Consider the following 16,907-nt stretch of genomic DNA (forward strand, 5'->3'; position numbering starts at 1 on the left):
CCCACATTCTGACAATGTTCAAGAGAAGCAATAAAGTCCCCCAACACCATCGCTCTCCGTTGAACCCGGTCAAGTGGCTCCAAGGATAATTTAGGAGCTCCTGCCCATATATAAGAGTTATATTCCATCCTCGGCCTGATGTAGGTAGTATAGATATTGGGAAGATCGGAAGAGGTGATATATTTCTTGCACCGCTTAAGAAAGCCCAGACACTTGAATGCTTCTTTCGACACTTCGAATACGTGTTTGTGACCAACGCACATCACATTGTATCTTCATGCCCAGAACATCAAGAGCATCTAACTGTTCGATATCTAAACAGTCAATAGATATCGACAATTGTAGTGGGTCAGTGAATCGCTTGTGGGGCAAGAAACAGCATTGCGTCTTCTGTGCGTTACAGGCTACTCTACTACATTCTACCACACTCGAAAATGGCCAACAAATCCTGGGAGAGCGTCTCATCCATAATGCGCCTTCTGTCCACAATTTCTTGAGGACTGGGTCGAATGAATATGAATGACATAGACTACTGTCATCGCCAAATGAGTAGACTGGATTCGAGGCCACCGTAGCGCAGAGGTTAGCATCTTCGCCTATGACGCTGAAGGCCTGAGTTCGAATCCTGGCGAGACCATCAGAAAACATTTTCAGCAGTGGTTTTCCCCTCCTAATGCTGGCAACATTTGTGAGGTACTATGCCATGTAAAACTTCTCCCCGAAGAGGCATCGCATTGCGGCACGCCGTTCGGACTCGGCTATAAACAGTAGGCCCCTTATCATTGAGCTTAAACTTGAATCGGACTGCACTCATTGATATGTGAGAAGTTTTGCCCCTGTTCCTTAGTGGTATGTTCATGGGCAAAAGTTGAATTTTTTCGATTCGAAGCCTGACCCAATAAATCGTCAATGAAAATAAGAAAAAGGGAAGAGGACAGAGGACAGATCCTTGTGGCACATGTATGCCATGTATGTATGCTCAACTGATGATAACCCATCTACAACAACTCGTATAGTGCGATCTCTGATAAAGCTCGTTATAAATCGAACGAAGGTATTACCGATTCCAAAAGCGACAAGCTTTGATAAAAGTGCAACGTGCCAGACCCAATCAAATGCCTTGGAGATATCCAGAGCCTCGACCTTACTCTCACCAAACTGGTGGATAGAGCGACTCCTTCGTTGCGACAAAAATGTCATTAGGTCTCCCGTAGAGCAATTTCTGCGGAACCCATACTGTCTGTCGCTAAAAAGGCCATTGGATTCTAAGTATCTGACAAGATGATGGTTAACCATACCGATTCGCTGATTTAAGGTCTTGGACCCATAGAAGCCACATGTATAATCCGATTTTGCTGAAATTTGGGACAGTGCGTTATGTTAGACCCCTGGACATCTTTCTTCAATTTGGCCTAGATCGGAACAGATTTGGATATAGCTCCCATATAGGCCGATCTCTCGATTTAAGGGCTTGGGCCCATAAAAGACGCATTTAATGCCCGATATGGCCAAAATTTGGGACAGTGCGTTGTGTTAGGCCCCTCCACATCTCTCTGCAATTTAGCCCAGATCAGTCCAGATTTGGGTAGGGCTGGCATATAGGCCGATCTCTCGATTTAAGGTCTTGGGCCCATAAAAGACGCATTTAATGCCCGATATCGCCAAATTTGGGACAGTGCGTTCTGTTAGGCCCCTCCACATCTCTCTGCAATTTAGCCCAGATCAGTCCAGATTTGGGTAGGGCTGGCATATAGGGCGATCTCTCGATTTAAGGTCTTGAGCCCATAAAAGGCACATTTGGAAATCCTTTAGAGCAGACAAAATCAATCAAAATTGCTTTTTATAACAAATGCACCATCCTTTCTATCAGCTTTTCTGTTTTTCCTCTTCCAGCGATGCTTCTCCCGGTTCTCAATTGGTTAGTGAACGTTTTCAAGTCACCTGGAATTGGTATCTCAGCAGTCAACGTTCCTATTTGGTGGCACAAATCGATGGTCGCGGTAGCGGTTTCCAAGGGGAACTATTGCGTACCCAGGTACATGGCAAACTGGGTACCGTGGAGGTGGAGGATCAATTAGCCGTGTTGACGTAAGTGAAACACACTGCACATTTATTAACCCCACAATATTTTAACATTGTTTTATCCTCTCTCTTCTCTTCCTTGTCTCCTTTTGCAGTTATTTGCGTGATACCTTGAAATTCATTGATCCCTCACGTATTTGTGCTTATGGTTGGGGCTATGGTGGCTATGCCACAGCCATGACCCTCATCGATGATTCGCAGCAGGTGTTGCAGTGTGGTGTGGCAGTGAATCCCATATCATCCTTTGCTTATCATTGTAAGTTTTACTCGCTGCTGCTTAAGGGTGATGCCTTTGAGACCCCCATGAAGGTTTACATGGGAATTTCATGAGCTTAATTTTTTTTCCTCCTCCTTATTTTTTACAGATTCGTTCTTTACGGAACGCTACATTCCGCTGAAGGGTGATTACTTGCGTGCTCTGCAAGAGGCTGATTTAACTATGAAAGCGGGAAATATCAAGGGCAGAAATCTTATGTTGATACATGGCACAGCAGATACTCTGGTGCATCAAGACCACACGCTTATGCTGGTTAAAGCTTTAGTAGATCAAGAAGTCAAATTTAGACATCAGGTGAGTGATTTTGTTGCTATTTTGGACAAAAGCCATGGAGATGAGTTTAAACGATAGGGAAACAAAACATGATAATACCATCCATCATAGGATGGGGGTATATTATTGGTTGCCCAAAAAGTAATTGCGGATTTTTCATATAGTCGGCGTTGACAAATTTTTTCACAGCTTGTGACTCTGTAATTGCATTCTTTCTTCTGTCAGTTATCAGCTGTTACTTTTAGCTTGCTTTAGAAAAAAACGTGTAAAAAAAGTATATTTGATTAAAGTTCATTCTAAGTTTTATTAAAAATGCATTTACTTTCTTTTAAAAATTCCGCAATTACTTTTTGGGCAACCCAATAATTTCGTCACTCCGTTTGCAACACATTGAAATATTGATATGAGACCCAACAAAGTATAACAATTTTTGATCGTCTTGATATTCTAAGTCGATTTAGCCATGTTCGTCCACCCGTCTGTCCGTCCGTCTGTTGAAAGCACGCTAACTTTCGAATGAATAAAACTAGCCGCTTGAAATTTTGTTCGCGGCTAACAGGCGCTGGCATTTACGATTTTTTTTTCCAAGTTACTCATTAGTATCTAGAGCGCACAAGCCGATGACAGCCACCTTAGCCTCAGAGGTTAGCATGTCCGCCTTTGACACTGAATGCCTGGATTCAACTCCCAGCTAGAACCTAATAAAGAATGTTTCAGCGATAGTTTCCCCTCCTTGTGTTGGCAACACTTCTGAGGTTGTTGTTTTGGAAGTGTGTTGTGGATTTTCGGCTCAGACACAATTTCCCTAATAACCTCCGACGAATGCATACCAGTGTCAACCTCTTTTGGCGCCACGTTGCCCGTTGGAGAATTTCCAGGGGGAAATGTGTATCAACGAGTAGTTCTAGTGTTTTCTCACTAATCAGAAAATGTATGGACATTCTCAGACTTCTGAATATACCCCACCGTAATAGGTCTCGAGGACAGAATCTTCTTTAGCCTAGAGGCCTCAGATGTATCATTCACGGAGTTGCAGAATTCTACCCAGGTTTTGTTCTGAGCCTTCCTCAGATCGCCCTTATATTTTCTCAGCTCAGCCTTATAGATGTCGCAATCGTTTGGTGCTCTTGTGGATTTTGTTCTGTTGAAGAGTTTTCTGCAGTCCTTCCTTAGACCAACCAGCTCTGGGGTCCACCATGGCGGTCGCTGTTTGCCCCTTGGCTTGGCACTAGGACATGCTGACACAAGTGAGTCATTCAGAGCCTTCGTGATCGGCATGACCACTATGTCTATATCCTCCATAGTTTCCACTTCCTTTTCTGGTCTAATAGAGATGGACGTGCAGAATTTGTGCCGAAAATTTATACCAATTCGCCTTTCTTCTGTTTAGCCGAGGGACCACTACTGCAGTATTTTCTCCAAGGGTCTGGCTGGGCAGTTAGTGGGTCTGACTGGGACCTGATCCCAAGTCAAAATCGCAACACACATCCTGCACGTTGGCATCAACCTTGCTCTGTAGGAGCTGAGACGGCTGCATCTGCCGCATCGTTGTTGAGCCAGAACCACTCAGATTTAACGGGGGAGCTCAATTTCTTCAGTTACAATTGGAGGCAGTCCAAGGACCACCTTCGCCCAGCAGCTATTCGCCGCATCTGCTACCGTGTCTGCATGGATTTTGTCCTGCTTGATATGCCTCTTGATGTAGAGGTTCTCTCTAGTAGCGCTGAAACTCTTCACCTTAAGGCATCTGAGCGGTAGATACCTATCCACAAGATGATGATGTAGATGGTCCCTGCGATTACAGGCCAGTAGGTAGTTATATCTTCGCATAAGTAGGATCTTTGTCTCCTGAAGGAGGTGGTCCACGTGAGAACTGAGGAGACAGCCCTCGCGGCATTCTGGCCGATCAGAGTGTCACAAAGCTGATGAGACCACAATGGCGCTGCTTAACTTACCACAAACCGGTCAATTGCTTTGTATGTGGTCAACAAGGTTTCTTTGACGACACCCCAAGTGACTCGGAATCGTTACTCCATCGACTTTCAAATTCAGCTCGTTATACACCTCACAATGTGGCTGAAGATTTAGTGGCAGCTATTATCAGCTCTCTTACAGCGAAATAAGCGGCAATTGCCTTGAGGTAGACGTTTAAATTATCGTAGATGTCACCAATACAATCGTCCGCATATGATACGCCATCTGGACCGAGTGGAATAGAGAATAGATAGAAGTTTAACAGTGCCGAAGATATCACCCCACCTTGGGGAATCCCCCTGTTTCACTCTACTGTGTTTCGACGTCTTATCCCTAAATTCAACAAACGACTGGCGACCACACAAATTATTCGCGACGGTATGTTAGGTTAGGTTTAATTGGCAGTCTGCCAGGTATTTTGCCTTCGTATGGTAGGGTTTTCCTGTTTTCTGAATGAAAATGTTCTTCGTGTCCCTCCATCCCACAGGTATATATGACATGCTGATACAAGCAGAGTATATCTCCCTAGGCGAGGGAACCAGTCTATCAGATACAGCTTGTAATTCAACCGGTGATACATCATCAGGGCCTGATGATGATAAGAACCCATCAAATCCCCCAGCCAATAGGAGGACCTTTAGTGCCGCCTAAGCGGCCTTACAATGGTGGAGATTTATCTGTAGAACCCGGACCATAGTCAGGATTCAGAACTTCCACCACTGTTGTGTTAGCCTCGTCTTCTGACTCCGCCAGGAGTTCATCCTCATCCTACGCATCCAGGGGCAGGTGAGAAAGCTGTGGAACCACTCTTTCTCAGGACACTGGAAACTTGGGTGTGGACGATTTCTCCTTAGTTTCTTCACTAACTGCTGCTGTCGAAGTACTTTTTGGGTTCCGTGCTTCCCCGCTGGCGCGAACTTTGAGCCCAGTCCAACTTTGTGACCCACTCACACAGGGCTTGTCGGGTTCTGTTTCTATGCCATTCCCTCCTGTCTCGATTGTGGCAGCGGGATTTTCAGTCTCCTGCAATCCGCCAGATTTTAGCGATGTGGTCGATAGTTCCTCAGGCAAGTTTTCAGCAACAACTGCTGAGTGGTCTCCTGATTCCCCAAACCCACCGCTTCTATACCCCTTCAGTTTCAACTTGTTGAATCCGTAGGATACAACTCCTTCAGACTTGTTTAGTGAGTTTAGTACGAATACTGCATGTCTCCGGTCACCATCAGCCTCATCCAACCTACCAATCTTCCTGTCAGTGGAAGATTGGTAGATTGTCTTCCAAGTATCGATTCAGAATCTGAGGTAATCCTTGGTATCCAAGCATGCGCCCTTAGTTAAGAAGGAATGCCTTCCTTCTTGAACAAATCTAGTGCTGCTTCTGGCCAGGTCTCACCAATCTTTTTTAGCGTTGATCCCCGAAGGCAACTAGTCTGTAACGGCCCCGATAACAGCCTGCATCGTCACAAACTGGAGAAGACCCATGAAATTCCGATAAAATACCGATAATAGTCCACTGATTATCTCACTCCAATCATTTCTAGTTATGCAGCCCTGTTCTTCTCCCCTGTCGACAACTGCCATCACCAAACTGTCCCTAGCCACATTAGCAAAGGTTCTTGGACCCATCCTTCTATTGTTCGCCCTAGTTCAATTAGGCATGGGATGCCCTCCAGGTGACCGCAGCCTTTTGGCTGACTGCGGTGCAATTTCCGAATTTAGATGTGTAGTCTTTGGAGTAGCGAATTCCCGTGCCCAATTTAGGGAGTCTCTCTCCCTATTAGTGAGAGTCTTAGGATCATTCGCACCAAGCCTCTCAATAAACTTGAGAGCAATGCGTCTTCTATTATTCCAACCTCTTAAAGAGCGTGTTTGTTTGCCGGGGAAGGTCGATGGCCTAGGCAAATTATAGGCATGCGAAGAAAGAATAGGTTCGGCCTTGTCCTTAAGACTGGAACCAGGTGCATTCGTCAAAAGCCCCTGCCCACCACCGCAGCTGTTGGGTCTTTGGAGTCTATTCTAAGACTACACCCGGGATCTAGATCTGCCATTTCACTGGAAACAGACGCAGATCATCAACCGCCTAAAGGATACCTCTATCGCAGCTATCCTTGAGTGATTTAAATTTTCCTTCCAAGAATAATGACCTATTACGAGTTACAGGAAAATTCTTGCTGAGCGAAATAACAAAATGTCCGCTCCACTCAACGGTTCAAAGAAGAATCCTATATCTTAATCTGATCCGATTTTAATGAAACACGTATTGGGACGTCAAATAAAACATCTTGTTCTGAATCTTGTAAAGATCGGACCAAATTTTGGCTTTTAGAACCACATATCGGCTGAAAGATATATATGGTACCTATATCTAAATCTGAACCGATTTTTATGAAATTTTGTAAAAACACCTCATGCAAAATTTTGTAAAGATCCGACCAAAATTGCGGCGAGACTACGGCCTTCAATGGCCATATCGGATGAAAGATATATATGAGAGCTATATCTAAATCTGAACCGATTATTTTCGAAATCAACCTGTACCTTGATCACAAGAATGCAGACAGACAGACAAACGGACATAGCTAAATCGAATCAGAAAGTGATTATAAGCCGATCGGTATACTTATCAAGTTGTCTCGTCTCCTTCTTAGCATTGCAAAAAAAATGCACCAAGTTGTAATACCCTGTATCAGAGGTGGTGCTGGGTATAAAAAGGACGAACACGTTCACTGAGGCGGCAGCCCTTGCCGATGAAGGACTCCATCGGATCCATCCGGCACTTACAACTGGCTGTCATGGGATTGCTTTTTTTGTCCACAAGCAGGTTAAGTTCGAAAATGGGCTATATCGGACTATATCTTCATATAGACCGATCCGCCGATTTGGGGTCTAAGGCCCATAAAAGCCACATTTATTATCGGATTTTGCTGAAATTTGGAACAGTGAGTTGTATGCGACATCTTTCTTCAATTTGGCCCAGATCGGTCCAGATTTGAATATAGCTGCCATATAGACAGATCCGCCGATTTAGGGTCTCAGACCCATAAAAGCCACATTTATTACCCGAGTTTGCTGAAATTTGGGACTATGAGTTGTGTGAGTTCCTTCGACATCCATCATTAATTTGGCCCAGATCGGTCCAGATTTGGCTATAGCTTCCATATAGACATATCCGCCGATTTAGAGGTTTAGACCCATAAAAGCCCCATTTACTATCCGATTTTGCTGAAATTTGGGACAGTGAGTTGTGTTAGGCCCTCTGACATTTTTCTTCAATTTGGCCTAGATTGGTCCAGATTTGCATATAGCTGCCATATAGACCGATCCGCTGATTTAGGGTCTTAGACCCATAAAAGCCCCATTTACTATCCAATTTCGCTGAAATTTGGGACAGTGAGTTGTGTTAGGCCCTCTGACATCCTTCTTCAATTTGGCCTAGATCGGTCCAGATTTGGATATAACTGCCATATAGACCGATCCGCTGATTTAGGGTCCTAGGCCCATAAAAGCCACATTTATTATCCGATTTTGCTGAAATTTGGAACAGTGAGTTGTGTTAGGACCATCGACATTCTTCTTCAATGTGGCCTTGATTGGTCCAGATTTGGATATAACTGCCATATAGACCGATCCGCTGATTAAAGGTCTTAGGCCCATAAAAGCCACATTTATTATCCGATTTTGATGAAATTTGGGATAGTGAGTTGTGTTAGGCCCTCTGACATCCTTCTTCAATTTGGCCTAGATCGGTCCAGATTTGAATATAGCTGCCATATAGACCGATCTCTCGATTTAAGGTTTTTGGGCCATAAAAAAAGCATTTGGTTGTCCGATTTCGCTGAAATTTGGAACAGTGAGTTGTGTTAGGCTCTTCGACATTTTTCTGCAACTTGGTCCAAATCGGTCTAAATTTATATATAGCTGCCATATAGACCCATATCTCGATTTAAAGTCTTGGCCCCATAAAAAGCGCTTTTATAATCCGATTTCACTGAAATTTAACACAGTGACTTATGTTAGGCTTTTCGACATCCGTGTATAGCTACTAAAAAATTCAATATTTTGTTATACACAATTGAACAATGACTTGAACTTATAAGTATTTAGTCCAAATCGGAACATATTTCAATATAGCTGCTATGGGGCATAAGGTATACATTTTTCACCGGATTTTGACGAAAGGTGGTTTATATATATACCCGAGGTGATGGGTATCCAAAGTTCGGCCCGGCCGAGCTTAAGGCCTTTTTACTTGTTCTTGTAATAAATTTGTTCCACATTGTTATTTAGGTGTACAGTTGAAATCGTATAACTGTAATACGCTTAAATGCGAAATCCCGTTTAAGTGAAACTTTGGTGTTATACAATGCAATTGAACTCGCTTAAATGAAAATCGCTTAACTGCAAATACCGCTAAACTGAAAAGGTTTCTTTTTATATATATGGAACTAAAATCGCATAAGTGCAAAAGTTTTTGTCTATGTGAAACTAACTGGAATTTTTAAAATTCACATCATCAGTGAAATTCGCAAGAACATATTTTGATATATGAATTATGTATGTCTCTGACTTGTAAGAGTTTTCCTGGCCAGTGCTCTTCGACAAGTTATTTCTTACATCATTAGTGCGTTGATATGGGACCTATACTTATATCGCTTAACTGGAAACTTATTGCACTTATCCGAACTACGCGAAACTGATAAGTGAAACCGAATTGATATAGTCCCAGTGTATTTGTATGCGACCCATTGATATATTTTTAGAATTTCACTTATCCAGTTTCGACTGTATATCATTAATCACATTTTTTTTTTGTATTTTCATTTCAGGTCTATCCTGATGAGGATCATTTAATGTTAAAATCTTTATCTCATGTCTACCAAACCATGGAATGGTACTTCGAAGAAAGTTTCGGTCCCAATGAGGATAGTGAATGGGATCCAACTGGACTGTTTGTGTTCAAACAATAATTGTTAATGTTAGAAATGATTTAATTTTTTGTAACAATTACAAACAATTTTAGTGATTAATTAGAACATTTAATTGATTTTTTTATATATATTTCAAACAACAACAACCAAGAAAAACAAAAACAGCAAACAAAGCAAAAACAAAAAAATTATATACAAAAAAATAGAAATTTGTTAAAAACAGATGTTGATGATGCATAGGAGGCAGGTAACAACATATAATTAGTGAAAAAGGGAGAAGCAGAAGAAAAACTAAAACAAATTAATTAACAGTAACAACAACAACAAAGTGATGAATTAATTTTTTATGTATGACTGAGTAAATTTAAAACCAAAAACACAAACACACACACATGCAAATATTAAAATTATTAACAAAAAAAAATAATTTGAATGTGTAATAACGAGTATATAGCATTGTGTTATAAATTGTTTTTATTTATTTTTTATTAATTGTTAAATGGAAAACGATGGTTTAGATTGTTTTTAAGGTGTACATATAGATTTGTTATAGATAAAAATAGGTTGATTTAAACGTTTTTATTTTTTTTTTAATATAAAGTTATTTTTACATTATAAATTTCTTTAGTTTTTTGTAAAACTTATAATATGAAAAAAAAATACTTTTGTTTTTTTTTAGTACTCCTGGAGTCTGGATGATAGAAGCTACCTTTTGGTTATACAGTAAATAACGTATATAGGCACATCGTGCCTATATACGTTATACACCGTATCTTTTCTAATGAAACAACTCTTATAAGCAAGAAACATATACAAGAAATATTTTTAAAGCACCGAAGCTGAAAACTTCACTTCGACAAATTTTCTATTAGAACTTTTTATACCCACCACAGAAGGATGGGGGTATATTCATTTTGTCACCCTATTCTTGATCAGCGTAAAAATCTAAGACGATCTAGACATGTCCGTCCGTCTGTCTGTTGAAATCACACTACAGTTTTTAAAAATAGAGATATTGAGCTGAAATTTTGCACAGACTCTTTTTTTGTCCATAAGCAGGTTAAGTTCGAAGATGGACTATATCGGACTATATCTTGATATAGCCCCCATATAGACAGATCCGCCAATTTAGGATCTTAGGCCAATAAAAGCCACATGTATTATCCGATATTGCGGAAATTTAGGACAGTGAATTGTGTTAGGCCCTTTGACATCCTTCATCAATTTGGCCCAGATCGGTCCCGATTTGGATATAGCTGCCATATAGACCGATCTGCCGATTTAGGGTCTTAGGCCCATAAAAGCCACATTAAATATCCGATTTTGCTTAAATTTGGGACAGTGTGTTGTCTTAGGCCCTTCGACATCTTTCTTCAATTTGGCCCAGATCGGATCAGATTTAGATATAGCTGCCATATAGACCAATTCGCCGATTTAGGGTCTTAGGCACATAAAAGCCATATTTATTATACGATTTCGCTGAAATTTAGGACAGTGAATTGTGTTAGGTCCTTCGACATCTTTCTTCAATTTGGCCCAGATCGGATCAGATTTAGATATAGCTGCCATATAGACTGATCCGCCGATTTAGGGTCTTAGGCCCATAAAAGCCACATTTATTATCCGATATTGCTGAAATTTGGGACAGTATGTTGTGTTAGGCCCTTTGACATCCTTCATCAATTTGGCCTAGATCGGTCCAGATTTGAATATAGCTGTCATATAGACCGATTCGCCGATTTAGGGTCTTAGGCCCATAAAAGACACATTTCTCATCCGATTTTGCTGAAATGTGGAACAGTGAGTTGTGTTAGGCCCTTTGACATCCTTCATCAATTTGGCCCAGATCGGTCCAAATTTGGATATAGCTGCCATATAGACCGATCCTCCGATTTAGGGTCTGAGGCCCATAAAAGCCATATTTATTATACGATTTCGCTGAAATTTAGGACAGTGAATTGTGTTAGGTCCTTCGACATCTTTTTTCAATTTGGCCCAGATCGGATCAGATTTAGATATAGCTGCCATATAGACCGATCCTCCGATTTAGGGTCTGAGGCCCATAAAAGCCACATTTCTTATCCAATTTCGCTGAAATTTGGGACAGCAAGATGTGTTAGGCCTTCTGACATCCTTTTTCAATTTGGCCTTGATCGGATCAGATTTAGATATAGCTGCCATATAGACCGATCCGCCGATTTAGGGTCTTAGGCCCATAAAAGACACATTTCTCATCCGATTTTGCTGAAATGTGGAACAGTGAGTTGTGTTAGGCCCTTTGACATCCTTCATCAATTTGGCCCAGATCGGTCCAAATTTGGATATAGCTGCCATATAGACCGATCTCTCGATTCAATGTTTTGGGCCCATAGAAGGCGCATTTATTGACCGATTTCGCCAAAATTTGAGACAGAGAGTTAAGTTAAGCCCCTCCACATATTTCTGCTATTTGGTTCAGATCGATCAAGATTTGCATATAGCTGCTATATAGACCGATATCTCGATTTAACATCTTGGCCCCAAAGAAGGCACATTTATAATCCGATTTGATGGAAATTTGACACATTGACTTATGTTAGGCTTTTCGACTTCCAAGTTGTATATGGTTCAGATCGGTTTATTTTTAGATATACCTACTCAAAAGACCAATATTTTGTAATACACAATGAAACAATGACTTGTACTTGGTAATATCTGGTCCAAATCGGAACATATTTCGATGAAACTGCTATGGGACATAAGGTATGCATTTTTCATCGGATTTTGATGAAGGTGGTTTACATATGTAACCAAAGTGGTGGGTATCCAAAGTTCGTCCCCGCGGAACTTAACGCCTATTTTACTTGTATTATTATGAAAAATCAGTATGCAGACAAAAAGTGAGTTTTCAGGTGGATAATTCGCAGAGCAGTGATGGAACTTTCACACATTTGCTCATTACTTTGTAGCCTGCGGGCTTATGTTGTGTTCGTAGAAATATGGACACTATAGAAAAAAACGCATATAAGAAAACCAGTAGGGAAAGGCAAAAGTGCCGACTTTATAATACCCTACACCTACACTTTAGATACGAATTGCGAACTATATCTAATTCTGAACCAATCTCGGTGGATGTTTTCAGATAGGTTATTAAACAATGCGTATCAAATTTCGAGCAAATAAGGTCAAACTGTAATAAATACGGTTGACAAATGACAACATTAATGCAAATCACCCAAAATCTGATGAACATATATATAGGGAGCTACATCGAAATCTGAACCGATTTTGACCAAACTTCTTTGATATAGTGGTAGGCATCGAGGAAAGAATTGTGCACAATTTTGGCAATATTGGTCAATAATGAGCTTGTAGTGACCCCAGAAATACATATATGGCTGCTATATATAAATTTCAACCGATTTCTATGGAATTCACCAGTAATGTTGAAAGTCATAAAAGAATCCTTCCTACCAAATTTTGAGAGAATCGGTTAACATATGAGCATTTTATTGCAATATTAGTCCAAATCTGACAAACATATATATGGGAGCTATATCTAAATCTGAATCGATTTTGAACAAACTTCCTAGATATTATGATTGTCGTCAAGGAAAGCGTTCAACAAAGTTTAAGGAAGATTGGTCAATAAATGAGTTTGCATTGACCATAGAAGTGAAATTCGGGTAATATATTGGGTTGTCCAAAAAGTAATTGCGGTTTTTTTAAAAAAAATGAAATGCATTTTTAATAAAACTTAGAATGAACTTTAATCAAATATATAATTGCCATTTTGTTCGATAACCTTTTGCCATCTTCCTGGTAAATTTTGTATTCCACGCTCATAGAACTTCTGTCCTTTATCTGCAAAAAACTGAACCAAGTGCGATTTTATAGCCTCATCATTGCCGAAAGTTTTACCATTTAAGGAGTTCTGCAAAGATCGAAATAAATGGTAGTCTGATGGTGCAAGGTTAGGGCTATATGGTGGATGCATCAAAAGTTCCCAGCCAAGCTCACTCAGTTTTTGGCGAGTGACCAAAGATGTGTGCGGTCTAGCGTTGTCCTGGTGGAATATGACACCTTTACGATTGACCAATTCTGGTCGCTTCTCCTTGATGGCTGTATTCAATTTGTCCAATTGTTGACAGTAAACATCCGAATTAATCGTTTGGTTCCTTGGAAGCAGCTCAAAATATACCACACCCTTCCAATCCCACCAAACAGACAGCATAACCTTCTTTTGGTGGATATCAGCCTTTGAAGTGGTTTGAGCTGGTTCACCATGCTTGGACCATGATCGTTTTCGATTAACGTTGTTGTAAACAAGCCATTTTTCATCTCCAGTTATGGTTCGTTTTAAAAACGGATCGAATTCATTGCGTTTAAGGTGCATATCACAAGCGTTGATTCGGTTTGTTGAATGAATTTCTTTCAATACATGTGGTACCCATATTAAAATTGACGCCAAACAAACAAATGTAAACAAAATTTCGCGCACTTTTTTTCTAAAGCAAGCTAAAAGTAACAGCTGATAACTGACAGAAGAAAGAATGCAATTACAGAGTCACAAGCCGTTGAAAAAATTTGTCAACGCCGACTATATTACTACTTTTTGGGCAACCCAATATATTGGCTATACTGCTTTCTGGACCATTATAAAAAGCATTTTATACATCTTCAGACTCCTTAGCCAACAAATGGTATTGCCTTGATTTCCCTTATTATTATGATTACTATTGTAATAACCTTTGGTGTGTCTTTTCCTTTTTTTAGTAAAATTCTCTTGTTGAATGTAACCAAATATCAAAGAAAAAATTTATTAATTTTAAACAAAATAGTCTTCGGCCTAGTCAACAAACAAAATCCGAAATATATTTAAAAAATAAATACAAAACAAATGAAAAACACAACTGTTGTACATATAATTTTCCTTACATACATATATATTTTAAGTGTAATGATAAATATTTTTTTAAAAACAAACAAACAAACACCCCAAAGTAAAACCAAACAAAACGTTCAGATCAGTTTAGATTTAAAGTAAGTTTTTTGTTGTTGTGTTTTTTTATTATTACCACTATTAATGTACATTTTCAATTTGTAGTTATTATTATACATACATACATACATATATGTATATAGATTATATATACGTATATTGAAAAACAAAAGAAGAAAACTAAATCCAATCCAAAAGAAGTTAAACATTTAAAAAACTAGAAAATTAAATGGCAACAGACAGTGAATGGCAAACCGTTATCCACAAAGAATGAGAGATAGAAAGAGACATGCATATGTCAATGATGTATTGCCAATACATCGAAGTGAACACAGAGAGAGAGAGAGAGAGAGTTGTAGAATGTGTATGAGAGTAAGAGCAAACAAGAGATTGGCAAGCTGCGAGTGAAGCTGAAATAAAAAACGATACCAATAAAGGCAAAGCTTTAAATGTTTATATGTATGTGTGATCTGTGTAGTTTGCTTAACATTTCACAAGACATTAAATAACAAAAGAAATAATTCAAGAACATAATATACAGCAACAAGGAATGAAGAATAATAACTGCATGAAAATACAATGTTGAAAAGGAACAGAGAAAATTAAATCAATAAAACAAATCATTAAAAAAATAATGTAATTGAGAGAAGAAACCCCCAACTAAGCGACAGAAAATAATATAGAAAAAATAAACAAGTACAAAAAAAATTATAACAAGAAAATGTGTCATTTATTATTTCAAAGGATCTATTCGGACCATGGACGTAGCCAGGAGGCGGACTACCGGGCCATTTATATCATAGAGGCGTTTTAGCAATAAATCTTATATAATACAAGTAAAAGCGTGCCAAGTTCGGCCGGGCCCAATCTTACATACCCTCCACCATGGATCACATTTGCCGAGTTCTTCTCCCGGCATCTCTTCTTAGGCAAAAAAGGATATAAGAAAAGATTTGCTCTGCTATTATTATATTATTACATGTTGGAGACCTGTGTAAAATGTCAGCCAATTCGAATAAGATTTGCGCCCTTTGGGGGCTCAAGAAGTAAAATAGAGAGATCGATTTATATGGGAGCTGTATCGGGCTATAGACTGATTCAGGTCATAATAAACACGTATGTTGATGGTCATGAGAGGATCCGTAGTACATAATTTCAGGCAAATCGGATAATAATTGCGACCTCTAGAGGCTCAAGAAGTCAAGATCCCAGATCGGTTTATATGTCAGCTATATCAGGTTATGGACCGATTTGAACAATACTTGGCACAGTTGTTGGATATCATAACAAAACACGTCGTGCAAAATTTCTTTCCAATCGGATAAGAATTGCGCACTCTAGAGGCTCAAGAAGTCAAAACCCAAGATCGGTTTATATGGCAGCTATATCAAAACATGGACCGATTTGAACCATACTTGGCAAAGTTATTGGATATCATAACAAAACACGTCGTGCAAAATTTCATTCCAATCGGATAAGAATTGCGCACTCTAGAGGCTCAAGAAGTCAAAACCCAAGATCGGTTTATATGGCAGCTATATCAAAACATGGACAGATATGGCCCATTTACAATACCAACCGACCTACACTAATAAGAAGTATTTGTGTAAAATTTCAAGCGGCTAGCTTTACCTACCCTCCCCCTTACCTCAAAAGTACTACCCAAAAATAAAAGCGGACCGATCGGCACAATATGGGATTCAAATGAAAGGTATTCAAGAGTAGAGCACGCCCCAGCCCAAAAACCCCTTAAAATGGTTTATTTGACGATCATGACAATATGGGACTCAAATGAAAGGTAGTCGGAAGTAGATTACGAATATGGTCAGGAAGTAGAGGAATGGCTTTATAATTTTTTGACAAACAAACCGGTCAAAAGTGGACCGCCCCAGCCCCAAAACCCCTTAAAATTGGTTTATTTGACGATCATGACAATATGGGACTCAAATGAAAGGTATTCGGGAGTAGTTTACGAATATGGCCAGGAAGTAGGAATAGGCTTTATTATTTTTTGATAACGGAAGCGGGCGCACCCTCCACCGTTACCCCAAAAACACCACCCAAAATCAAAAGTGAACCGGTAAGGACAATATGGGTACCAAATGAAAAGTATGCGGGAGTAGATAACGAATTTGGCATACAAATTCATGTCGAAGTATAGGGGGTCACCCCACCCGCATAAAAACGCCCAAAATAGGCATATTAGCTAATCACGGATATATGGGACTCGGTTTGTTTGTTCCGTATAGACTGAAAACGGCAGAACCGATTTTCTCGAAATTTTCGCATATTGTGTAGCTTGGTCTGGAAAGGAAACAAAGGCTATATAATTTTTCGGTATCGCAAGGGGAACGGACCCTCCCCCTTATGCCAAAAACACAACCCAAATTCA

The 16,907-nt window shown here is 39.8% G+C and overlaps 1 protein-coding gene across 1 annotated transcript in view; it reads left to right on the top strand.

Moving 5' to 3' along the window:
- Positions 1-14,971, top strand: part of LOC106086891 (inactive dipeptidyl peptidase 10) — a 193,091-nt gene extending 178,120 nt beyond the window's left edge. Inside the window, exons 9-12 of the mRNA XM_059366315.1 lie at positions 1,894-2,088; positions 2,178-2,338; positions 2,448-2,653; positions 9,433-14,971. Coding sequence (XP_059222298.1) covers positions 1,894-2,088; positions 2,178-2,338; positions 2,448-2,653; positions 9,433-9,573 — 703 coding nt within the window. The 3' untranslated portion in view covers positions 9,574-14,971. The remainder of the gene's footprint in view (positions 1-1,893; positions 2,089-2,177; positions 2,339-2,447; positions 2,654-9,432) is intronic.
- The last annotated feature ends 1,936 nt before the right edge of the window (positions 14,972-16,907 follow it).

The sequence above is a fragment of the Stomoxys calcitrans genome, chromosome 4 (assembly GCF_963082655.1).
Source record: "Stomoxys calcitrans chromosome 4, idStoCalc2.1, whole genome shotgun sequence".
NCBI classification, from domain to species: Eukaryota; Metazoa; Arthropoda; class Insecta; order Diptera; family Muscidae; genus Stomoxys; species Stomoxys calcitrans.